General features: G+C 38.4%; 2 protein-coding genes across 2 annotated transcripts; one reads left to right on the top strand and one right to left on the bottom strand.

Moving 5' to 3' along the window:
• The first annotated feature begins 229 nt into the window (after positions 1 to 229).
• Rpi (Ribose-5-phosphate isomerase) lies at positions 230 to 16,381 on the top strand. The gene is made up of 7 exons (XM_068374369.1): positions 230 to 409; positions 3,105 to 3,165; positions 10,148 to 10,263; positions 10,988 to 11,121; positions 13,961 to 14,102; positions 14,894 to 14,993; positions 15,703 to 16,381. The coding sequence occupies exons 1-7, from the start codon at positions 245 to 247 to the stop codon at positions 15,789 to 15,791; spliced, it is 807 nt and encodes a 268-aa protein (XP_068230470.1). The 5' UTR covers positions 230 to 244; the 3' UTR covers positions 15,792 to 16,381.
• On the bottom strand, positions 16,306 to 25,548 carry LOC137641632 (sex-lethal homolog). Its single transcript, XM_068374370.1, has 5 exons — positions 25,286 to 25,548; positions 24,253 to 24,395; positions 23,736 to 23,866; positions 17,590 to 17,724; positions 16,306 to 16,715 (listed from the first exon to the last, which is right to left on the bottom strand). The coding sequence occupies exons 1-5, from the start codon at positions 25,304 to 25,306 to the stop codon at positions 16,591 to 16,593; spliced, it is 555 nt and encodes a 184-aa protein (XP_068230471.1). The 5' UTR covers positions 25,307 to 25,548; the 3' UTR covers positions 16,306 to 16,590.

Below are 25,548 nucleotides of genomic sequence, written 5' to 3'. Positions count from 1 at the left end.
CGCTCTTCAGATGTTACCAATCTGTTTTGTTTACAAACAAACACACTAACACAATTGTCATTGGTACATCTTTAGAATTATTATATAAGAAAAAAATGTAACAAAATAGAAAATAATTGCACATATAATATATTAAACTTATTATATAAAATTAAATAAATATTATTATTTATTATATTACCGTAAATGAGAATTAAATGAATAATAATGACACCTTTTAAATTGCAAAAGTGAGCATTCAAACATGTTTCTGCATCAGCTGTCGCGAAATCTCAAAATCACTTTCACAGCAAAATTTCTTTCTGAGAAGTGTATCTTGCACCGACAGCAATTATACACAAGTACCATGAGTGCAGTTGAAAGTGCCAAAAAAGCTGCAGCTTTTAAAGCTGTCAATAATCATATTAAGGTGAGAATTTTGAAGTTGGTTTTCCGGAAAACCTAAATGTTTTTGTAATAAAATCGTGGTGAATTTGGCTTTTTAAATGCCGGTATGTTACATGGTCACGCCCATTATTTTGTCTTTCCATTACCAATACTCAAAAGGAGCCTTTTAATAGAAAATCTAAGCCTTGGGTAACATAAAGCTACCGGGAAGGAATATTGAACGGATTTTGACGTAGGAAAAATCTATTTTTGGTTGAGATATCCATGTCGTCCTGATGGAAGTTCCCTTCGGCAGCTTCCTACTGTATATTTCTGCGAGTGATATTATAAGAGAATTACCGTCAGGTATCACGGGGTACCTTATATAACCCTGTGGGTAGGCTAAGATTACATTATACAGTACTATACCACAATAGGAGCCTTTGTATTACGAAAGACAGGACCTCCAGCGTTCATATCATGCCACCAAACCTAACCTACACAAGTTCTGTCCTTACCCTACCCTCTTTGGTTTTATTATAGTTATGGACAGACAAAGCTTTTCTAGGGGCTTTTGTATATCAGCATCCAGTTCCTCATGCATTCATTGAAAATGGATATTGGAGAGCATGTATGATAGCGGCCACCTGTATGTATGATTACGGCTAACTTGGAATACGGCAGTGGAAGGCGGGTAACAGGCCCGTTAAGTAAGTAGGTAAGGACACGGCTTGGAGGTTAGGTTAGGGGGGAAAATTTAGGTTAGTTGATTAGTTGATGTCAATTTTTAATCCAAATGGGACGAACTGGCTGCTGATATACAAAGGCTCCTGGATATCAACCAACCTAACCTATAAGCCGTGTCCTTATCTACTAACCTAACAGGGGGGCCTAACATCCCCCTGCGACCCCTCTTACACTGCCGTATTCTAAGTTAGACATAATAATACATACAGGTGGCTGCTATCATACATACACCCCCTTTTCAACTATAATACAGGAAAATGCCCTTTCTCTATAACACAGTTCTTAAATTGCCATATTTTTAGTGATAGAGCTGAAAATAAGGGAGTTATTGGGCATGGCCGTCATCATACATACACCACGCAATATATTTCTAATGAAGAAAATAGTTTTCCTGGTGTATTTATAGGTACTTTGAACTGTGCTGATGTAAATAATAGAGAAAAACCATATTTTTAAAATTTTTCCATTTAAAATTCCAAAAGTTATTACTGAAAAAAACACATTTCAAAGAGGAAACAAACACAAGAATATCACCTAGCCTAAGGTTCCCCACCTAATGACTTAGAAACCTTATCCATACCTACTATTTGGCCTATGCTACTGTGTGATCCTCCCTTACCCATCGATCCGTAGCTTACCATAGAAATAAGTCTCAACCCAGTGTTTGATTCCCAACCGGCCACTTCTGGCCAGGTAACACTAAATCATAATATTTTGTAAATTATAAAACTGTATTCATAGTATCGTATTTTCCCCATAAAGAAAATGGATTTGACAAGTTATAAGAAATTTTACAACTGTCCCCACCTACTATATAACCCGTTTATTTATAGACAACTTTAATACTGTACTTCAGAAGACGATATTTGGCAGAAACTTGTAAATTTTCTAGTTATAAAGATGTTTGAATCACAAGATGTTACAATTGAGAATCCATATTTTAAAATGGAAGCTAACAACAAGATACGACCTAACCTTAGGGTCCTCCTAACCTAAAACTCCCATCCTTACCCAAAGGAAGGGCTATGCCCCCTGTGAGACACCTCCACACACCCCAAGGGTTTGTGTCCTTACCTTAGCCTAAGAAAGATCCTATACCAGAGCTACCCTCTGGACCGGCTTACCTTCCGAAACGTATTTCAGCAGTAAAGAAAGGCAATTGGGAAAAAGTAAAAAAAAAAGTAATTGGAAATGGTAGCTAATATTGAATATTGATTGTACAGAAAATGGAAAATTACGGTCTGAAGACATTGAATTGAAAATTTATTATATCAAGTATTTTGGTTTTTATTAGTCTGCATTAGGATACAGGGTTCAAAATAGTGTGTTTTAAGGGATATATTTAATTCTGTTAGTTTTAATTTCTTGATCTCACTGTCCATGGAGATAATCGTGGCCAAAACTTTTTTTGCGACAGTGTGGAGAACTTCAGTTGCTTGAGTAACATAAGTATGCAGTAAAAATAATCTGGCTGAGAGTATGTGCAATTATCAAATTTTTACTAGACTGGCCTAGGGTCAAACTAAAAGAATTTTGAATGATTTGAAGGAAAAGAATTGTCATGAAGCTGGAATGTACCATAGCCTACATTGGTATTTTTATGGTACAGCACTAACGCTCTTTACGTGGGCTCAACACATGTTAGTTTGACTTTATGTCAGTCATCCATAGGTATTACACATCCAAGTAAAATCCACCTGATACCATTTCACCCGTCCTTGCGTTGGTATCTACATCATACTGTAATGTTCAGGTGCTGTACCGTACAGAACAGTACTTCACTTAGAAGCTTACTGATGTAGTTGTTTGGATTTTACGTCTTCAATAAGATACATATATCGGTAACATAAAAGTAATTTTATAGGGTGAAAATCCGTATGTCAAAAATTGGCTTACATCGGGTCTCTTGGAACCAATTAATGAACGTAGGGTGGGATATTATTGTACTTTTCCATTATTATTATTTGGTTTATTTGTTTTTTTTTCTTTAGGATGGTGACAAGGTTGGCATCGGAAGTGGTTCTACTGTTGTGTATGCAGTTGAAAGGTTAGGTAAGTGTTATAACTTATTTTTTTAACTTAAAGGTTAAAATGTTATTTTCCTTAGTAAAATAAATTTTTGGATATACTTACCCGATGATCATGTATGTGGCTGTCAACTCTGTTGCCCGACAGAAAAATCTAAGGTCGGGATACGCCAGCGATCGCTATACAGGTGGGGGTGTACATCAACAGCGCCATCTGTCGAGCAGGTACTCAGGTACTTCTTGTCAACAAGAACTCAATTTTCTCCTCGGTCCACTGGTTCTCTATGGGGAGGAAGGGAGGGTCCTTAAATTCATGATCATCGGGTAAGTATATCCAAAAATTTATTTTACTAAGGAAAATAACATTTTTCAATATTAATCTTACCCGATGATCATGTAGCTGATTCACACCCAGGGGGGTGGGTGGAGACCAGCATACATGTTAACATTAGAAGCTAAGTATCCCGTATTTCATTTTAGCAGTTATTCAAAATAACAAACATAAAATAAATAAGTACCTGGTAAGGAAGTCGACTTGAACCATTACTCTGCCTTTTTAAGTACGTCTTCCTTACTGAGCCTAGCGATCCTCTTAGGATGCTGAGCGACTCCTAGGTGCTGAAGTATGAAGGGCTGCAACCCATACTAAAGGACCTCATCACAACCTCTAATCTAGGCGCTTCTCAAGAAAGAATTTGACCACCCGCCAAATCAACCAGGATGCGGAAGGCTTCTTAGCCTTCCGTACAACCCAAAAAAACAACAATAAAAAGCATTTCAAGAGAAAGATTAAAAAAGGTTATGGGATTATGGGAATGTAGTGGTTGAGCCCTCACCTACTACTGCACTCGCTGCTACGAATGGTCCCAGGGTGTAGCAGTTCTCGTAAAGAGACTGGACATCTTTGAGGTAAAATGATGCGAACACTGACTTGCTTCTCCAATAGGTTGCATCCATAACACTCTGCAGAGAACGGTTCTGTTTGAAGGCCACTGAAGTAGCGACAGCTCTAACTTCATGCGTCCTTACCTTCAGCAAAGCAAGGTCTTCTTCCTTCAGATGAGAATGGGCCTCTCTAATCAAAAGCCTGATGTAATAAGAAACTGCGTTCTTAGACATCGGTAAAGCAGGTTTCTTGATAGAACACCATAAAGCTTCTGATTGTCCTCGTAATGGCTTTGTACGTCTTAAATAGTACTTAAGAGCTCTTACTGGGCAAAGTACTCTCTCTAGTTCGTTCCCAACCAAGTTGGACAGGCTTGGGATCTCGAACGACTTGGGCCAAGGACGAGAAGGAAGCTCGTTTTTAGCTAAAAAACCAAGCTGCAAGGAACATGTAGCCGTTTCAGATGTAAAACCTATGTTCCTGCTGAAGGCGTGAATCTCACTGACTCTTTTAGCTGTTGCTAAGCAAACGAGGAAAAGAGTCTTCAATGTGAGATCCTTAAAAGAGGCTGATTGAAGCGGTTCGAACCTTGCTGACATCAGGAACCTTAAAACCACGTCTAGGTTCCAGCCTGGTGTGGCCAACCGACGCTCATTTGAGGTCTCAAAAGACCTAAGGAGGTCCTGTAGATCTTTGTTGGTGGAAAGATCTAAGCCTCTGTGGCGGAAGACCGCTGCCAACATGCTTCTGTAACCTTTGATCGTAGGAGCTGATAGGGATCTTACATTCCTTAGATGTAAAAGGAAGTCAGCTATCTGCGTTACAGAGGTACTGGTTGAGGAAACTGCATTCGCCTTGCACCAGCTTCGGAAGACTTCCCATTTTGACTGGTAGACCTTGAGAGTGGATGTCCTCCTTGCTCTGGCAATCGCTCTGGCTGCCTCCTTCGAAAAGCCTCTAGCTCTTGAGAGTCTTTCGATAGTCTGAAGGCAGTCAGACGAAGAGCGTGGAGGCTTGGGTGTACCTTCTTTACGTGCGGCTGACGCAGAAGGTCCACTCTTAGAGGAAGAGTCCTGGGAACGTCCACTAGCCATTGCAGTACCTCAGTGAACCATTCTCTCGCGGGCCAGAGGGGAGCAACCAACGTCAACCGTGTCCCTTCGTGAGAGGCGAACTTCTGTAGTACCCTGTTGACAATCTTGAACGGAGGGAACGCATACAGGTCTAGATGGGACCAATCCAGAAGAAAGGCATCCACGTGAACTGCTGCTGGGTCTGGAATCGGTGAACAATACATCGGGAGCCTCTTGGTCATCGAGGTAGCGAATAGATCTATGGTGGGCTGACCCCACAGGGCCCATAGTCTGCTGCAAACATTCTTGTGAAGGGTCCACTCTGTGGGGATGACTTGACCCTTCCGGCTGAGGCGATCTGCCATGACATTCATGTCGCCCTGAATGAACCTCGTTACCAGCGAAATCTTTCAATCTTTTGACCAAGTGAGGAGGTCCCTTGCGATCTCGAACAACTTCCTCGAATGAGTCCCTCCTTGCTTGGAGATGTACGCCAAGGCTGTGGTGTTGTCGGAGTTCACCTCCACCACCTTGCTCAGATGGAGGGACTTGAAGTTTATCAAGGCCAGATGAACTGCCAATAGCTCCTTGCAGTTGATGTGAAGTGTTCTATGTTCCTGATTCCACGTGCCCGAGCATTCCTGTCCGTCCAGTGTCGCACCCCAGCCCGTGTCCGATGCGTCCGAGAAGAGACGGTGGTCGGGGGTCTGAACAGCCAATGGTAGACCTTCCTTGAGAAGAATGCTGTTCTTCCACCACGTCAGTGTGGACCTCATCTCTAAGGATATAGGCACTGAGACCGCTTCTAGCGTCATGTCCTTTCTCCAGTGAGCAGCTAGATGATACTGAAGGGGGCGGAGGTGGAGTCTCCCTAACTCGATGAACTGGGCCAGCGATGAAAGTGTCCCTGTTAGACTCATCCACTGCCTGACTGAACATCGGTTCCTTCTCAGCATGCTCTGGATGCATTCTAGGGCTTGACTGATCCTGGGGGCCGACGGAAAAGCCCGAAAAGCTCGACTCTGAATCTCCATACCTAGATAGACAATGGTTTGGGATGGGACGAGCTGGGACTTCTCTATATTGACCAGGAGGCCCAATTCCTTGGTCAGATCCATAGTCCATCTGAGATTCTCCAGACAGCGACGACTTGACGAAGCTCTTAAAAGCCAGTCGTCCAAATAGAGGGAGGCTCTGATGTCTGCCAAGTGAAGGAATTTGGCAACATTCCTCATCAGTTTGGTAAACACAAGAGGTGCCGTGCTTAGGCCAAAGCACAGGGCTTGGAACTGGTACACGACCTTTCCAAAGACGAACCTTAGGAAAGGTTGGGAGTCTGGATGGACGGGGACATGAAAGTACGCGTCTTTCAGGTCCAACGAGACCATCCAGTCTTCCTTCCTGACCGCTGCTAGGACCGACTTCGTCGTCTCCATTGTGAACGTCTGCTTGGTGACAAAAGCATTGAGAGCACTGACGTCCAGCACCGGTCTCCAACCTCCTGTCTTCTTCGCTACCAGGAAGAGACGGTTGTAGAAGCCCGGGGATTGATGGTCCCGGACTATGACTACCGCTCCCTTTTGTAGCAAGAGCGACACCTCTTGTTGCAACGCTAGCCTCTTGTCCTTCTCCTTGTAGTTGGGAGAGAGGTTGATGGGAGAAGTTGCTAGAGGGGGACTGCGGCAGAACGGAATCCTGTACCCCTCCCTTAGCAACTTCACAGACTGAGCGTCTGCACCTCTGTTCTCCCAAGCCTGCCAGAAGTTCTTGAGCCTGGCTCCCACTGCTGTCTGGAGAGGAAGGCAGTCAGATTCTGCCTTTTGAGGACTTGGAACCCTTCTTCGATTTGCCACGATGACTGTCGGCACGGGTACCTCCTCTGCTGGAGGTTCTGGCACGAAAGGGCGGGATGAACCTAGACGCTGGTGTGTCCATCCTAGGTCTAGGCACGGAAGGTAAAGCTTTGGCCTTACGTGCGGAGGACGCCACCAGGTCATGGGTGTCCTTCTGGATCAACGAGGCAGCCATCCCCTTGATCAGCTCTTCCGGAAAGAGACACTTGGAAAGCGGAGCAAACAACAACTCCGACTTCTGGCATGGAGTGATCCCAGCAGACAAGAAGGAGCAAAGATGGTCTCTCTTCTTAAGCACTCCCGACACGTACGAAGCCGCAAGCTCACCAGACCCATCCCGAATGGCCTTGTCCATGCTAGACATGATAAGCATGGCAGAGTCCTTATCCGAAGGGGAAGTCTTTCTGCTTAAAGCTCCCAAACACCAATCGAGGAAGTTGAAGATCTCAAAAGCACGAAAAACTCCCTTCAACAGATGATCCATGTCAGAAAAGGACCAGCAAATCTTAGATCGTCTCATAGCCAGCCTGCGGAGAGAGTCAACCAGACTTGAGAAGTCGCCCTGGGCAGAGGCAGGAACTCCCAAGCCGGGTTCCTCTCCCGTGGCATACCAGACGCTAGATTTGGAAGCAAGCTTGGTAGGCGTAAAGATGAAAGCAGTCTTTCCTAGCTGCTTCTTGGACTGCAACCACTCTCCCATAACCCTCAAAGCTCTCTTGGATGAGCGTGCGAGTACGAGTTTGGTGAAGGCAGGAGCTGCTGACTGCATGCCTAAAGCAAACTCGGAGGGAGGAGAGCGAGGGGTTGCAGACACAAACTGTTCCGGATACAAGTCCCTGAACAGGGCCAGGACTTTCCTAAAGTCTAAGGAGGGAGGCGTAGACTTGGGTTCTGCTAAGTCGGAGTGCGGATCGTCCAAATGCGCAGCTTCGTCGTCATCAGATACTCCATCATCCGAAAGCTGAGGAGGAAGTGGCAAAGGTGGAGCAGAAAGCTGAACGGCTGAATCCGGCAGCACGGGTGCATGCGTAGCTGCTGCGGATCCAACATCATGCCGCTGCTGGTCAGTCTGCGAGCTGGCAACAACAAAAGCGGAGTGCTGGTGCGTGGGAGGGACTGCCGTGGGTTGCGGAGCATGCCGCATGGGTTGCGGAGCATGACGCATTGCGTCAAAACACGGCAGCTCGACAGCACCTTCCCACTGCTGATGCGGTAGCTCACGCATGTCAACGGAGGGTGCAGCATGAACATGCGTCTGGCAGGGTCGACTGCGCATCGGTGGTGGAGCTCTCACAGGTGGAGTGTGGGAGCAGGCAGCCGCAGTATCTGCTGAGCGCACAACCGTGGCAGGTTGTAGGTTAACAGGTGCAGTGTCAACCTTCTCAGCACGATACTCCTGCATGAAGGAAGCAAGCTGAGACTGCATAGTCTGCAGCATGGACCACTTAGGGTCTACCGTGGTTGGTGCGGCAACAGACGGAGTAGTTGCCTGCTGCGGAACCACTCTACCTCTCTTGGGAGGTGTGCAGTCTTCGGAAGACTGCGGCGAGTCCGAACTGACCCAGTGGCTACACCTGGGCCGTTGGACTCGCTCGGAAGGGACCTTACGCTTGAGAGGTCGTGAGACCTTGGTCCAACGTTTCTTCCTCGAAACTTCTTCCACAGACGAGGAATGATAGGGCTCATTCGTCTGTTTGTGGATGGGACGATCTCTGACAGATACGTCCGCAACCACTGAGGGTACATCCGTACGCTGATCAAGGCCTGTCGAACCCTTTGGTCCTTCGACATTGCTTCTCCCCTGGGCTTGGGAGCTTGCAAGAGGTCCCGGACTGGGAGGACGACTGGCACGAACAGATGTACCCTCATGCGCAACACTGACACTGACACTTTTCACTTCACTTGCACTCACTACACTTCCCACTGCACTTTGCGCTTTCAACTCTTTGACATCGGCCAAAAGTTGATTTCGGTCATTAGCTAATGACTCCACTCTGTCTCCAAGAGCCTGAATGGCACGCATCATGTCCGCCATGGAGGGTTGAGCACTAGTAGCAGGGTCGGGAGTCACCACTACAGGGGAAGGAGTAGGTTGAGGGGCATGGGGAGAGGAAAAATCAAAAGAGCGAGAAGAACTCCTCCTGATCCTATCCTTGTCTAGCCTACGTGCATTCTTTAGGAATTCGTTAAAATCGAATTCCGAAAGCCCAGCGCATTCCTCACATCGATCTTCCAATTGACAGGATTTACCCCTACAATTGGAATAAACGGTGTGAGGATCTATGGAGGCCTTCGGAAGACGCCTAGAACAAGCCCTAACACTACACTGCCTGTACTTAGAGACTTGAGAATGGTCAGACATCTTGAATTCCAGAAATAGTCAAGGGGGAAATCCAAAATCTAGCAAAGTTCATTAACAATTAATCCAAATAAATCAAAAAGCTTGATAAGCTAATGATAAAGGTTCCTGAATAGCGAAGGCTAAAATCTAGAGCGAATACATCACCAAAATCGTGAAAAACAACTCCAGAAACAACAGCGTATCCAAGTAGGTCTTGCCGGTGACACGACATAGGAAAAATTGAGTTCTTGTTGACAAGAAGTACCTGAGTACCTGCTCGACAGATGGCGCTGTTGATGTACACCCCCACCTGTATAGCGATCGCTGGCGTATCCCGACCTTAGATTTTTCTGTCGGGCAACAGAGTTGACAGCCACATACATGATCACCGGGTAAGATTAATATTGAAAATCTAATTTTTGCCAAAAGTGAGGAATAAATTGTAGCAGTAATATAAGAAAATACGTACAGTAGTAGATTGGTTTTTAATTTACATATGATTCTACATTTAATTATTTTGAACATAGTATTTGGATGTGAAAGAATATTACAATAAATCGGCATCTAAATGATCTTTTGTTTGTGTCATCATTTAGTGGTTAGTGGCAAGTATATTGGACGTGCTCATTTTGTTTTATATTTATTGAAGAAGGATATTTTCAGTATCGTAAAACATAATGTAATATTTTCAGTATCATAAAACATAATGCAATATTTTCAGTATCGTAAAACATAATGTAATTGGATGCTTTCAGTTTTACAAGGCACATTATAGTGAAGAATGAGTGTTACATTGACGATGGAGTAAATAAATGTTAGTATATACAGAGACTTATTGTGTGCTTTTATTGCAGCTCAAAGGGTTAGTGAGGAAGGCTTGCAGGTAACCTGTGTTCCTACTTCATTCCAAGCAAGACAGCTGATAGTGCAAAATAGTCTGAAGCTCTCTGATCTTGAAATAACACCAGAGGTAAGGCGAGGATTTTACTTCGGCTTTATTCTTACCCTTTAACTGTTATGGTTCAAATAAAATAAAAGCAGCAGGCTATTCACACATGATTATACATTACAGCATGCCATACATTTGTAATTTTCAAATTATAAACAGATTGAGATTCATGAATTGTGTTCAATTCTGATGTTTAAATTAGGCAAAAAGTAGATTTAAATGACAGGCAGTAAGGAAAAATATATACTGGTCACGTCAAGAAAAATATCTTTGGGTTATGTCGTTATACACTGGACTGTGAAAAGCTGTTTAACCAGGTTTGGAGTTTTAAGTTCAGGAGAAATTTCAATGTTTACGTATTGTAAAGTACAGAGCTAAATGGCTTAGGACTATTTTAGTTTTATGGTTAGATAATATTTTTGGTATTCAATTGCATTAGGACTATTTTAGTTTTATGGTTAGATAATATTTTTGGTATTCAATTGCAGTAGTGTTAAACATATTTCAATCTACATTGCATTAGTATATGGTCAGATAATTTTTATATTTTTACTGCGTAAGTGATCATAAATTTTGTGTAGCTAGAAAATGTAATAGCTTTTTTCAATTGGGGAATTATGATTTACAGTACCTAAATTTTGCTTGCTTTCTCTCTTTTGGAAAGTTTCACTTTATATATCACTGTCTCCTACTTTAACCAGTAGAATTATTAGTGTATTCGTAACCTCATTGCAATAATGGACAGCTCGATGTTGCCATTGACGGTGCTGACGAGGCCGATGAAAACCTAACGCTTATCAAAGGTGGTGGAGGATGTCAGTTACAGGAGAAGATTGTTGCTTCTGCTGCTAAACTCTTTGTAGTGATTGCAGATTACAGGTAAGCAAAATCTATCCTGTTGTCGTTTTACTCCCACTTGCTTGTGGAATGCTTTCATTTTAATTTCTGCCTTTACTATAGCAGTTATGGTTGTATTATTTTGAAAGAATATTTTTCTTTTGTATCATTAGAAGAACTTATGGTTACTGAAAATCCTCTGCTGTAAATCTGATAAATTTCTCTTTTTTTATTGTGTTAACTTGAATTTTATACAGTATAGGGCTTTTTAAAATTTTCCATATTGATAGATACTTGCATTCTGTATGCATTTTGTTTAAGTTATTCATTTGTTTCTAGAGCTTTTGGGGCAATATCCTGAGAAATTTTAACATATGCTTTTGGGCCTGGTTCTGTGTCTTTTTATAATATGCAGTACAGTGAACCCTCGTTTATCGCGGTAGATAGGTTCCAGACCCGGCCGCGATAGGTGAAAATCCGCGAAGTAGTGACACCATATTTACCTATTTATTTAACATGTATATTCAGACTTTTAAAACCTTCCCTTGTACGTAGTACTGTTAACAAACTACCCTTTAATGTACAGAACACTTAATGCATGTACTAACGTACCCTAAACTAAAACAGGCACAAGTATTAAGGGCGACTTTATATCATGCGTTTCCTAAACACGCCAAAAAGCACGATAAAAATTGGCAACCAATGTTTTGTTTACGTTTATCTCTGATTATAATGAAGAAACAAACGCATTTACACATCTGTGTATAGGTTAGTTTCTGCATCGATTATATTGATTATTCAGTACAGTATGTTGATTTGGTTATTACTAATGTTTTACTTAATTTTTCTTAGGACTTCCAAATGAAATGTTTTTCTTTATGACGCCGCCTGAAACGACGGCATCATAAAGTACGCTCAGTAAACAAACTAAGGAATTTAACCCGCATGATGAAAGTGATAAATAATGATATTACAGTAAAAGCTTTAATAAAATATGTTATTACAAATATTATTTACCGTATCTATATAAAATCATACTTACGTAGCAAAGCAGGAAAACAATCTACGAGAGAGAGAGAGAGAGAGAGAGAGAGAGAGAGAGAGAGAGAGAGAGAGAGAGAGATTGTTTTACATACGTAAATGTAAATTTTAAACAAAAAAAAAAAATAGCCCCATTTCATATAAAATAGATTAAAAATATTTTACTTTATCATATTACAGTAGTCTGTATAATACTGTAAAGTTCAGTACAGTATGTTGTTGTTAAAGTCGTGGCGATGAAATTCTCACGAAACAAAAACACGCCATTTGAGTACAACAGCTGATTCTCTCTCTCTCTCTCTCTCTCTCTCTCTCTCTCTCTCTCTCTCTCTCTCTCTCTCTCTCTCTCTCTCTCTCTCTCTCTCTCGTGTTATACAATACTTACATTTAGATGAAGAAACTAAAATTAGTTTTCTTAGTGTCAATTAAATACGAAACGAAATAATTAGGCCGAGTCTACATCCATTTCAATCATAGCTGAAAATAAGGCATCCGATTTCATCAGCAAACCACTATTTTTTGGGAAATATCATTTTATTCTAGAAAATTGCCACTCTTTAAATAGTTAATTGCACATTAAGAAAGCGTGTACTTTTGTTTTTAAATTTCGGGTTTGTTTTAAAAATCGAGTATTGTTGACTTCTTTTTTTTTTTACTTTTGGCTGTGATTAGATCAGCTGTCATCTAGCTGCCGCTCTTGAGTGTGTACGAATACACTAACAAAGTATCATTTATACCATTTCTTAACTTATTCAAACCGTCTACAGTATACAGTTGATATTACATAAGCACCAATGTGTTATAACCTATTAAATTTTTTTGTTTATTACATTTAAACCTTCCTCTCTCTCTCTCTCTCTCTCTCTCTCTCTCTCTCTCTCTCTCTCTCTCTCTCTCTCTCTCTCTCTCTCTCTCTCTCTGTGGGCTACTTTTCACTACCTCCCATTCCTTACCTCTCTCTATCTCTCTAACAAATGATATCTTTGTTGCTCCTCAAAGTTTCATTTATATTGAAAATCAATCACGATTCAATTTTCCTTACTTTCTCCAATCTCGCACCATCGGTCACATCGCGGTATTTTCGATATTTCTGGAAAATCCGCGATATATGTATATACATGGGTTATGAAAAAAATCCGCGAAGTGGTGAATCCGCGATGGTCGAACCGCGAAGTAGCGAGGGTTCACTGTACTGTACTTTAAATACTCATGTAGTTCTTGAATGCTTCCTGTCTGAATTAAATTTTTTTTTCCTTTACTTTGAAATGCAGAACTATTCTTCATTCTTTAAATTTTCTCATGGTTTGGAGTATACTCTTGAAATTTCTTTACTATCCACCTTATTATCGTGTAAACATTTTGGCGTCCAAAATTATGCCTTTTTATTTGCCTAACCTAACCTTTTCGTATTTGTTTTTTAATTTTGGTCCATGAAATTAGCCAGTTTGCACTGTAAACCATGTGATCCTCTTATTGAAGCATATTCTGAATCACTTTTTCAGTATTATTACTTTGGTTCACTTGAGCTGTTCATAAGTATTAATCTTGTAATGAAAACATGATAATGTAAGCAAGATTTTTTTTTTTTTACAGAATATTCAGTTTTGCTTAAATGGTATCTTCAACTCCATTTGTTTATTTATAAGAATTTTACTTGTGATTATGATCTAATAAGTCAGAATATTCAGTATTTTCATTTCTATTTTAATCGCCTTTATATTATTTATTATGAGTATTCATGTATGAAATATGCTTGCTGTAGAATTTTAGTTAAATTATGAAAAAATTAAAAGAACTTTTACAAAATTTACTTACCTCTCCCATTTTTATTTTCAAACAGGAAAGATTCCACACGTCTTGGTGAACAGTGGAAGAAAGGCGTTCCAATTGAAGTGGTGCCGATGGCATATCGACCAGTGCAGATGAAGCTTGAATCCCTCCTAGGAGGCAAAGCAGTATTGAGGGAGGCTAAATCAAAAGCTGTAAGTTGAGTTTACATTATTTTGGGAAATTTCAATTAAAAATTAAATACCCAGTAGGTAATACATGGTTAACTTTTCAGGAATACAGTAAGAAAATAAGTCACAATATTGATTTCTTCTTGCAGTGCAGATATTTAGTTTTTCAAACAGTGAAGATATTTAATTCTTCATATTGTGCAGATATTTCAAAGTTGTGTACCCTTGCAAACTATATGGTAGCATATATCCTCATGTATTTTGTTGACTTTTTTGTTGACGTAATTTCAGAAAGAACTACAGCAGTCTGTTGAGGCTGTATGTAGGATCTCTGAAAAGAAGAGCCCCACCTTGGCCTTGTTGAATAGCATCTGTATGCATATACAGTAATCTTTTAAAAATTACCTATGTTTTGCAACTTATAAAAAAAGACATAGCCTTTTGTCGGAAGGCAAAATGCATTATTTGTGACAATTTCACAACAACAATCTGTCTTATACCTTAAAAAATACTGTATATTGAAAAATATTTGTTCTCTTTGTGCTTTTCTGTCGAGCACAGTATTGATACATCGTATGTATAAGCAGTTATTACACAGTTTAAAACCTGTGGTGCTAACTTTATGAATGAAGTTTTTTTATGCAAAATACTCATTATACTGTACTGTACATTACAGTATTCTATTGCAAAAAAAAAAAAAAAAAAAATAGTCTTTAGAGCCAAATTCTTACTTTAATCTTTTTTTAAATATAGGTAGCTCAAGATTCAAAATTTTATCATTTACAATACCTTTCTGATGATGACATGTTTTCCAGGGTCCAGTAGTAACAGATAATGGAAATTTCATTCTGGATTGGATTTTTGATGGAAAGTTCGACTGGAAAGAAGTTGATCAGCAGATTATGATGATTCCAGGTATTGTATAATATTTGCATTATTCTTGATAATAATCGGTACCAAATTGTGAAAAACTAGGTTTAATTCTTCAGATATGGGAAAGTTGGGTGATAGCAAGGAAATAACAGTATAATAAATGGGATATCTTCAATTTCTGTGGCTGTTGTTTTGTTCTTGCAAAATTGGTCTGTCATTTTTTTTTATCTTGGCTTCTTTCTTGTACTTTCAATGGTGGTAAATTAAAAGATATTTGTATTTGTTTTTAAAATTGAAGGACTGATGTTACTGGAGATTTACTACTGCCTTATGGTTTTTGTGCATTCATTTGTTTTATTTTAATAGCTCACAGAATGTCTATGAAAAAAGTCCTAATTGGTCCATTTCAGGGGAAAATAAACAAAGATAATTTTTTTCAAAACAATGTTCTTCCATTTTAAAATGTCGACAAATCTTTCCAACCAGAGAGACCGTTGTGCTAGAAATAAAGTTCATTGGGGCAAACTGGGTGCTATATAACATTGTAATAGAACTACATAGAATTAATTATAATTTTTTGCTTAGGAAGTGAGGCTATATTTAAATAAAGCTTTTATCAAATGACTACTTATCCTTTGTAAGCTAACGATGTATTTTAGTCAGAAGCATTGATACTTTTATGTAGATTTCTGTCAAATGTTATTACTCAACAGCTGTTTTGAGTTCAGTTATTTGTATTTCATTTTTCCAGGTGTTGTTGAGACTGGATTGTTTGTCAACATGGCTACAGTTGCATATTTTGGCATGGAAGATGGATCAGTGAAGGAACGTCAAGTGTGAGTTATGCTAATCTGCAAATGTATCTGAACAACGTCCATCGTTGTTCTTTGTCTTTCTGAAGACGAAGTTAAGGAATGCACTTTAAATCAAAGATGATAGCGTAGCTACTACAGTTCTAAATTGATGTCTCCAGTCAATAATGATTATACTGGAGTACAGCATAAATTTTTTAGAGTGGAGTACAGTAAATTTCTCTATACAGTACTGTATAATAATGGGTCAGTTGAGTTTCTCTGCAGTATGTGGTCAGTTAAATTTCTCATTACAGAATGGAGTCTCATTTTTGGTAGGATTTTACACTGGGAAAAAATACTGCATGGGGTAATATACAGGACTGTAGCTGCATATAGAAAAGTGCTGTGATAAGATTCAACTTGACATTATTAAATAAAATTTGGGTGTTGAAGTTTTTTTAAGATTTAAAAAATGTTATGTTATTTAGTCTGTATGGCTACTGTAACCGGTATTCTCGAGGTGTCATTGTTAGATGATACAGTGATATATATAATGTTATGAAGGATATATTGTTCTTGGGATCTCTTATATAATCTTATTTTCATATGTTGGTATCAATAAAGATGTTGAATGTTCCATGTTTATTGCTATGTCTTTTTTATTTAGAAATTAAAATCCACTTCTTTTATGGATTATTTTAGGTTTCTTATTTTGAGTTTATGAATGAAATACACTATACTTAATCTGGAAATGCTCAGGTCTATCGTATTTCAGAAAATACCAGACTTACAAAGTGATGTATGTACACCTATATTTTTTTTCAGTCTACTGTATTGCTAATCCTTCAAACTGATGAATTTATACAATTATCAGTACCTGACTCAGATTCATAGATCTCATCCTTGAGTTCCACTTCCTCCTTGGTAGCTTGTAAGATGATTTTCAATATTTTTCCAAAACTTGGAAGATCTAAAAAAATAAATACTTTTGTTTAATCATATTGCATTAAATATAGCTCAAGATAAATTTATCATTAATTTATTAGAATCTTGTTTTCAAGAGTATATAATGTTACCTTGTTAAAAGTTGACAAAATTATGAGGGATACTTCCTTGTCAGAGTCCTATTACATTTTGGCAGGATTTGAAGGCAAATGTAAGCTTTCATGGATGAAAAGAACAAAAATAAGGATTGAAGATCTTGACAACTAATCATCATTGGTTATAAACTTTGACTTCGAGTTTCAAATATCCATTTGTAGTGTGAGAAAGGAGATGAAATTGAAGTGTCAGCACTATATTTTACAGCAGGATTATACTGTACCTCAAATATGAAGATGATGATAATATTATTATTATTATTATTACTAGCTAAGCTACAACCCTAGTTGGAAAAGCAGGATGCTATAAGCCCAGAGGCCCCAACAGGGAAAATAGCCCAGTAAGGAAAGGAAAAAAGGAAAATAGAATAATCTAAAAAGAGTAACATTAAAATAAATATCTCCTATATGAACTATAAAAACTAACAAAAGAGGAAGAGAAATAATATAGAATAGTGTGCTGGAGTGTACCCTCAAGCAAGAGAACTCTAACCCAAGACAGTGGAAGACCATGGTACAGAGGCTATGGCACTACCCTAAGACTAGAGAACAACGATTTAATTTTGGAGTGTCCTTTTCCTATAAGAGATGCTTACCATAGCTAAAGTTTTGTATGCCAAAGCTTCATAATACAGGAAGGGTTTTCTTCATCTTAATATTTTCTAATCAAGGAATCTTTAAGTACTGTTTACTTTATGGCAAGTATGAAAAAATAATTACTGTGATTATAGTACTGCACTGTACCTGTGTTTTGATTTCTTCTTCGATGTTGCTGCCACTGTTCATAGCAAGTCTGCATTATGGTTGCATTCATCTCCTCTTCTGAAAGATCTGATGCTTCTTTTTCTTTGTCTTCATTAACAATTTCATCTTGAATAACTGTGATGTTTAAAAGAAAGTTATTTTTAATCTTTCTTGCGGCACTTAGAAAAACTATTTAATACTGTCCAGTAGCACCTCGGGTTATGGTCACTTTTAACACAAGCAAATCAAGATAAAAGCATACAAATTCAAATTGGGTTAAGACTATTGCACTGACCTGTGAGCAATAATTTCAAGCTGTATGGGCATTTTTCATGGATAAGTAGTGTACTGTACTTTGAGACTTATTATGCAATACCTAGAATTTCTCCTGTGCAATGAAATACTATCTGCAAGTCTCAAATTAATATGCTTGAACCTTTAAATACATAAGGAATGCATCGAGTGAATGGAGATGCGAGCATTTTACGTTGCATGCTTGCTCCAAGAACGAATTCAACTTGCAACCCAAGGTACTACTGTAATTCATGTGTGTACATAATATGCAGTTTTAGATATTCCAATATTATTGATTTAAGATTATTTCAATTATAAATGTGTAAATCTGAATGTAACATAACAGATGAGAATCTTCTAAAGAAGCTACAAATCCTAAATTCATAAATTTGTAATGTTGCTGTAATTTTGCCAAGATGATATTTTTACCCATGTTGAAAGGGAATAGTTTCAATCAGAGCAATGTTTTTTTCATGTTAAACACCAGCAAAGAGGGAATGCTGACATTAGAATTTGTTATTACTACTGTATACAGTTATCACTTGATGTTCATTTTGCTTCTCTGTTAGTTCGGTTTGTTCCGATACAAATACAAACCCTCGTTCTTTTAAGTAGGAATACAGGAGATCCTAGAGTTATGACCGAGATCCGTTCTTACATGTCGTTGATTTTTATCTTAAAGTTGGATTTATATACATAACATACTACTATACATATATTCTTACAGTAATGTTTGTGTAATATACTTTTAGAAATAAGAGAAAACAATCCCTTAGCATTCGTAAATTACATACAAATACCTGTACCCTTTGCAGTAGTGTACCTACAGTACACTAATATTGTACAGTGCTGTACTGCCAGATATTAAGTAATGCATGTAACATTTCCTTACTTTTATTCCTGTGGTTGGCATGTACTGTACACAAGTGGAGAGACAGGCTTTTTGGGTGGAGGAAGTAGATGATGATGGAGAAGCTGGAAAATAAGGATGAGATGCTGGAGGTGGTGTTGGAGAAGCTGCAGATGTAAAGGGTTGAGGTTCAGGTGCAGGCCTCTCTACCCTTTTAAAGTACATACACAGGTTTGTTTGCCAGAATTTTATCGTCTTCTCATCCAAGATCTTTTAACACCACATCATCCATGACTCCCCTGGACACTTTCATAAACTTTTTCATGCTGGGATACTGTTCCTCAAACTTTGCCATTGCTCCCTCTAACAGGAGAAAACCTGCCAAGGCCTTGGTTGTAAATTTCTTGAGCTCTGGGATCGGGATGTCTTCCTCTTCAGCAATTATCTGGCTCTCAAGCTCAATAAGGTCCTCAGCAGACAACTCTCCATGAGATGCTAGGAGCTAGGTGACATCATTAGCATCCAGCTCAAGATCCAGCTGCTTATTAAGATCAACAACCTTCTTGGTGACACCCTCAACTGTCTCCTTGAAATCAATGACAAACTGGGGGTAAATCTTCTTTTAAACACCATCCATGTTGGTTTGCTTCAGCAAGGTTCTTTAAGGCATCTCGGATGTTGTAGGATCTCCAAAATATCTTGAGGGTCACGTCTGCCTTCTTTGTTGCCTCAAAAGCCATACCAATTGTCCAACGGAGATATTAAGCCTTGAAGGAAGCAATTACCCTTTGGTCCATAGGCTGTTATAGGGAAGTAGTGCTAGGTGGCAAATAAACCACCTTGACATTGGGATGGAAGTCATCTAAGTTGGGAGGGTGACCAAGTGCATTGTCCAGCAATAGCTACATCTTAAAGGGTAGGCCCTTATCACAATATAGCTCAACCTCAACCACAAAGTTGTTGAAAAACCAGTCCTTAAATAACAAGATGGTCACGTATGCCTTCCTATTAGACTTCCAGATGACGGGTAACCGACTCTTCCAAACCCCTTTGAGTGCCTTTGATTTCTTGGCATGATACACCAGCATAGGCTTCAGCTTGCTGTTGCCAGAAGCATTAGCCCTAAGAAGCAAAGTCAGTCTCTCATTGCCAACTTTGTGCCCTGTGCTGTCTCCTCCTCCTAAGCAATGTAGGTCCGTTTTGGCATACGCTTCCAGAATAAGCCTGTCTCATTTACAGTGAAGACTTGTTCAGCACAATACTTGCCTTCTATTAAGGATATGCAAATTGATATGAGCCTTAAATCTCATAAACTGTACATTACTGGTTACAAAATCCTCGCTTTTACTCCCGTCCCCCTTTTGACTTCTCAAGGTCTCAAGCAAATGCTTAGCCTTCTCTTTGAATCACCATAAAGGTTACTGGGATATACTGCCGATTCTGGTTATCCAACCAGAGCACTAGCAACATCTCCATATCAGTCATGAAACCACTGGTTGACTTCATGGGGGGTAGATCCTTTCACAAGCTCAAGGATGCAATGTTTATCCTGGATGATGGTCGCAACCGTAGAACTATTAAGGTCTAACGCATGACCTATGTTCTTAGGGGTAGAACCTTTTTCATTTCGCTTCACTGCGTCCACTTTGATTTCCATCATAATGGCTCTCCTTTTCTTGGATGCACTGCCATCATAAGAGTCTCCCTAAGGCACAGAAATATCCAGAAATAAGTTACACCAAAATCCTGAATGAGTATTGTAAGCTAAGGTGGCAAACTAATACTAAAGTGACTTGTAATTAACTCCTATGCAGTCAAGTGACTGTTAGCTGCTCTTTGCGTTGGCAAGTAATTCGTCAGATTAACGAACCAAAGATTGTTACTTGAAACTGAGTTATGTTGATTTTCTAAGTACAGTATCCTATGGGACCCCATATGTAACTGAAAATAGTTGTAATGTAACTCGATACTGTCGTAACCAAAGGACCTCTTGTACTTCAGGTAATGCTGAGCAAGCTTGGAGAAAAATATGCTACGTGTGGTGGAGTAGCGGGATTACGTGTGAGGGAGAGGGGGCGATTAGGCAATTCTCCTGCGAGGCTTGACTCTCCATTCTAGTCCCAGCTGTGCCCTTGACCAGACGGCCATTTCCCACTGCCTGAGCTGAACCTTTATTTTGTGTTCTTCTGTGCTTTCTCTTCACTTTGTTTTTTGGTGTGTGCATTTTGCAGTTGCTCCGCATACTTATTTATGGAGCATACCCTCATGATATGAAAGTGGCCTGGCCATAATGATTAATATTTCTGAGTTGCCACAAGGTTGACCCCCACTCGACCTGCGCTCCTTGCTAGGGCTAACAGTATTATTTCTCGTCCATATTCCTAGAGTGTAATGAGTGAGTGGATGAAATCAGGAATATTCTTTGCCAATATTTTTCATCAATCCCTCTTCTGGCAGTATTGGCCTGGGGGGACTTTAAATCTTCTTTTTAAATCCCATGACATAGACAACACTTGGTCCAATCACTGTTCCATGATTTTCAAGTAAAGCTAGTGTCCATGGTTAGTATGACATTTTACCACTGTGTTCATGTATAATGAAACCCTTTTTTTGTAACTAGGTTCTTGCACAGTATCCTATACCTAGTCTAATCATTCATCCAGTGTTATAATCTATACACCATCCAGTTAACCAAAACCCTGTTATCCTTGGCTAGGCTCTCCCGTGCTGGTATATCCTGTCCATTCAGGTATGGCTGCCTAAATGTTTTAAGGTTACTTAGGCAGCATAATACAGTAGATTGTTGCAGTATAATGTCAGCATAATTTCCTACTTAGCTGACATTGAACCCCATACTGAGTTTCACAGCAGTGATACCACCAATGTGCCTTGGTAGTGCTCGACAATCACTCTTACAAGAACTTCATCAACTTCATCTTCTTGAAAGTTTTGGAGCTAGAAGTACTCCATCACATGCAGAGACCTGTGTGCTATCCTCATCTAGTGTAGCCTGCGAGCCAATGCATTTTACCACAGATTTGCAATGAGAAAATTAGTGATAAAAAATGTGTTGGTGAGTATTACAAACAGTAAAATCTTGAAACATTCATTGCAGTTTACTTTATAAACAATAAATTCTTTGAATTCAGTAGTCTTGGAAACATGGGAGTCCATATCTAGATCATGCAATTCGGACAGCTACAAACATTGTAGTACTATACTGTACAGTACTTTCAAGTAAAACATCAATTTTGGGCGGCTATCTTGAAAATTGGCCGCCATCTTAGATTTTCAATTGGACAATTGGCCAGATTTGATAAGTATGAATTGAAGAATAAATGTGCCAAATTTGATGGTTATATCACCATTTGCATGATTTTTATGTTATCTCATACACTATGAGACTGGATGATAAAGTATTTGCCCTTAACTGCTAGGTATTCTCATTACTTTACTAGAGAGGTATGTCTATGTAATGGATTTTTTTTTTTTTTTTTCAGTTTTAGGGATAAATGTCGACAAAATTTCCAGAGAGAAGCAGTGTGAACATCAGTGTTGTATACAACAAAGAAATAATAGTTATATCTAATGTCTGTGCAGTGTATGAGACAAAAATTATACTATACTTTAATTCATAAAGATATTTTGAACTTTGTACTGTATTTGAATTTTCAAAGAATTATGTAAGGCTTGAGTAGCCTTATTCCAAAACTGGGGAAGGCTAGAGAATTCATGTAATATCTTCATCAGTAGCCAGCATTAACAGAAGAAATATATGGGTAATTGGTGAATTTTAAAAGTGGTTGACTAATGAAAAATATACTGTATTCATCTACAAATGTAATATGTACTTGACATAAATTTTCTCTTAGTTTTTTCATGTACACACTAGTGATACGTCCTAATGATTAAAACGAAATCACCCCAAATACAGTACTGTATGTGTATTGTTCATAAATATGGATGGAAATCTTTTAAAAAGTTGAATCTGGAAATTTGCTACAATGAAAATAAGGGAACAAAGTTCATACAAGTCCTTAGACTGGCCAAAGGTTGTATAGATATTGCATATTTAAACTGCAAGAACCAATCTTAGGAAGGTAAATTTATATATTTTGCTGAAATACTTTAAAGTGTGTATGTGGACTAAACAATAACTTATGTAAAACAGAGGGAGAAAATGAATGATAAGTTATACTATATAAATGGTGAGAATGCTAACAAATTTGCGAGATTATGTTAGATGGCTATTACACAGAAATCTACAGAGCCATACTGTATTTAGATTCAAGACCCTTAATCAGTAGATCACACAGCTTAGTGACTGTACCATTTGCAAAGTTGCACTGTATGTCAACCCAAGGTCTTCCACTGTCTTAGGTTAGAGTTCTCTTGCTTGAGGGGACACTATTCTATTTCATTTCTCTTCCTCTTGTTTTGTTAAAGTTTTTTATAGTTAGCTTCGTCTGTGGTGGATAATGTGGGAGGGTGGGCTGTGACACCCTAGCAGTACCAGCTGAACTCGGCTGAGTCCCTTGTTAGGCTAGGAGGAACGTAGAGAGTAGAGGTCCCCTTTTTGTTTTTGTTTCTTTGTTGATGTCGGCTACCCCCCAGAATTGGGGGAAGTGCCTTGGTATATGTATGTATGTATATAGGAGATATTTATTTTAATGATGTTACTCTTCTTAGAATATTTTACTTTTTCCTTATTTCCTTTCCTCACTGGGCTATTTTCCCTGTTGGAGCCCCTGGCCTTATAGCATCCTGCTTTTCCAACTTGGGTTGTAGCTTAGCACATAATAATAATAATAATAATAATAATAATAATAATAATAATAATAATAATAATAATAATAATAATATAGGAAATTTTACATATCAAGGTTTACGAAAAGCTTTAACCACAATAGATGCATCAATGGATAATATCATACTTGGGAAGGCATATAATATTTTTTTTTTTTTTTTGAAAAACCAGGCCCTATCTATATGATAAACATACCAGTCTTCTCATTAGTGTTTCTATAATGGTTCCGAGCAAGTTGGACATTCAGTCGCCGCTTTTGCACCATAAGTCCGTCTAGCTTGGAGATTGCAGTCAAGGCAGCTTCTAGGCTTACGAACCGAACAAAGCTGCAACAAGGATTTTAGCTTATTTCTGTTATCTATAATTCAAAATAGTTAAAAAAAAAAAAAAGCCACTGGATGGCGAGTTAGAATAATGAAGAGACCAAAATTTCGCAACATGCCTTCATAAAAAGAAAAAAAAATTACTCAGAATGCATAAAGTTTGTAGCCATCAATTTATTACAATAAAAAAAAAATGTATGAAATGTGAAGATATGTGCAATATGTCATGATTTTTAAGTCTATTTGTAAAAGAAAAAATTCCTCCTCTACTTTTTGTAATAAAAGCAATTTGATGAAATCAAAGGAAATTAATACTGAAAAAGACTTACTGACTCTTTTGAGTCAAATGGAAATCTTGAAAGAACCTGATCAAATAATAGGATACTTACGCATACATGAACTTTGTATAGGATGAAACCTTTGCTGGTATTTCAACCTCAGCTACACCACCACAAGTAGCACAAATATTTCTTAATTCTTCCTCATTTGTTTCAATAGGAAGGTTTCTGACCACGACTGTTATGGTTGGAGGCTAGAAAGAAGAGAAATAAAATTCTTTGAGTTTTATTAAAACAAATGATGATTAAAAAACAAAATTTAATAGCCAAGTTTAGGACTGTTTCCTAAACATAAATCCTTAGTTGCCATATTTAAATAATTACGAATACAGTAATGCAAATGACCTGTATTTATGACAGACTAACTTTGTTAAATATTCTATTTTCAAGAGATTTTTTTTCTCCCACTCCGCTGTCAGATAAATCTGCTCTTCATAATCGTTATGAATATAAATACTGAATCTGTCAAGAGTTATAATTAGTTTTTCTATGTCCTTTAAGCTTCTATCTGTATTAGATGAAGCATTTTTGATGTCTGATTAGGGTTACTTTTTTATATGTGATAAGCAGCTCAACGGTCTCCATGGAAAGTTAGTTACAATGTGGTGCATACATTTGAAAAATCTCATTTTACTCTCCATCTTGACAGAAGAGTCAGGTATTTTGCGCCATCAATAACTTGGTCTTTGCTCATGTGCAACGTGTATGCATACAAGTGGACCGATCATATTTTGCAAAGTTGGTACAGTATTTCCTGTAGAGAAAGTAATTAACAAACCAACAAGTTAAATTTAATGCATCAAGGAATTGGGCTGCTGTCTAGAGGGGTCACATAAATACAAAAGCTCTCAAACAATTAAGGCTTATTGGAAGCTTATAGTCATTTCACAGAGAAAACAAAAATTATCAGATAATCATCGAGTGTCACTTTAACCTTTGCCTGAAAGATTAATCTTTGAGAATGAAATTGAAGTAGAATCATTCTATTAAGTGTATTTTTTATACCATAATTATTTTTCAAACTAAAATTCCGTTTTATGTAGAGTTTCACCCCTTAACCTAAACTATGAAGTTGAGAACCCACCTTTGGAAGAAACTTGTTCATGATTAATTATATTTTCTAAATAACCGTGAAAGCAATTGCTATTTTGAAGTTTTCTGTGAACTGTAGAATTCAAAATAGTTTTCAGTAGGCCTATATTTTCATTTCGATGTATCGTTAGATGCAGTTGGTACTACCAGTGATTACAATGGTAGAAAGGTCGATTATACAAGTGGGTCTGGTTGTCAGAGGGGAACAAAAAACACTAATATTTACTATTCCACAACTAGAGACCAACTATTCAC

The sequence above is a fragment of the Palaemon carinicauda genome, chromosome 5, assembly GCF_036898095.1.
Source record: "Palaemon carinicauda isolate YSFRI2023 chromosome 5, ASM3689809v2, whole genome shotgun sequence".
Classification (NCBI taxonomy): Eukaryota; Metazoa; Arthropoda; class Malacostraca; order Decapoda; family Palaemonidae; genus Palaemon; species Palaemon carinicauda.
Note: the sequence above shows the minus strand (reverse complement) of the source record. Positions and strands in the feature narration are given on the sequence as shown.

Bases quoted from the DNA above. Each gene is read 5' to 3' on its own strand.
- Rpi (XM_068374369.1), top strand. From the start codon at position 245: ATGTTTCTGCATCAGCTGTCGCGAAATCTCAAAATCACTTTCACAGCA. The intron at 3,166-10,147 runs GTAAGTGTTATA...CTTTTATTGCAG, and splicing joins GTATGCAGTTGAAAGGTTAG to CTCAAAGGGTTAGTGAGGAA. The intron at 14,994-15,702 runs GTATTGTATAAT...TCATTTTTCCAG, and splicing joins GCAGATTATGATGATTCCAG to GTGTTGTTGAGACTGGATTG.
- LOC137641632 (XM_068374370.1), bottom strand. From the start codon at position 25,306: ATGAACAAGTTTCTTCCAAAG. The intron at 23,867-24,252 runs GTAAGTATCCTA...TCCTTGTTGCAG, and splicing joins TATACAAAGTTCATGTATGC to CTTTGTTCGGTTCGTAAGCC. The intron at 17,725-23,735 runs GTATGTTTATCA...TAAACATCACAG, and splicing joins AAACACTAATGAGAAGACTG to TTATTCAAGATGAAATTGTT.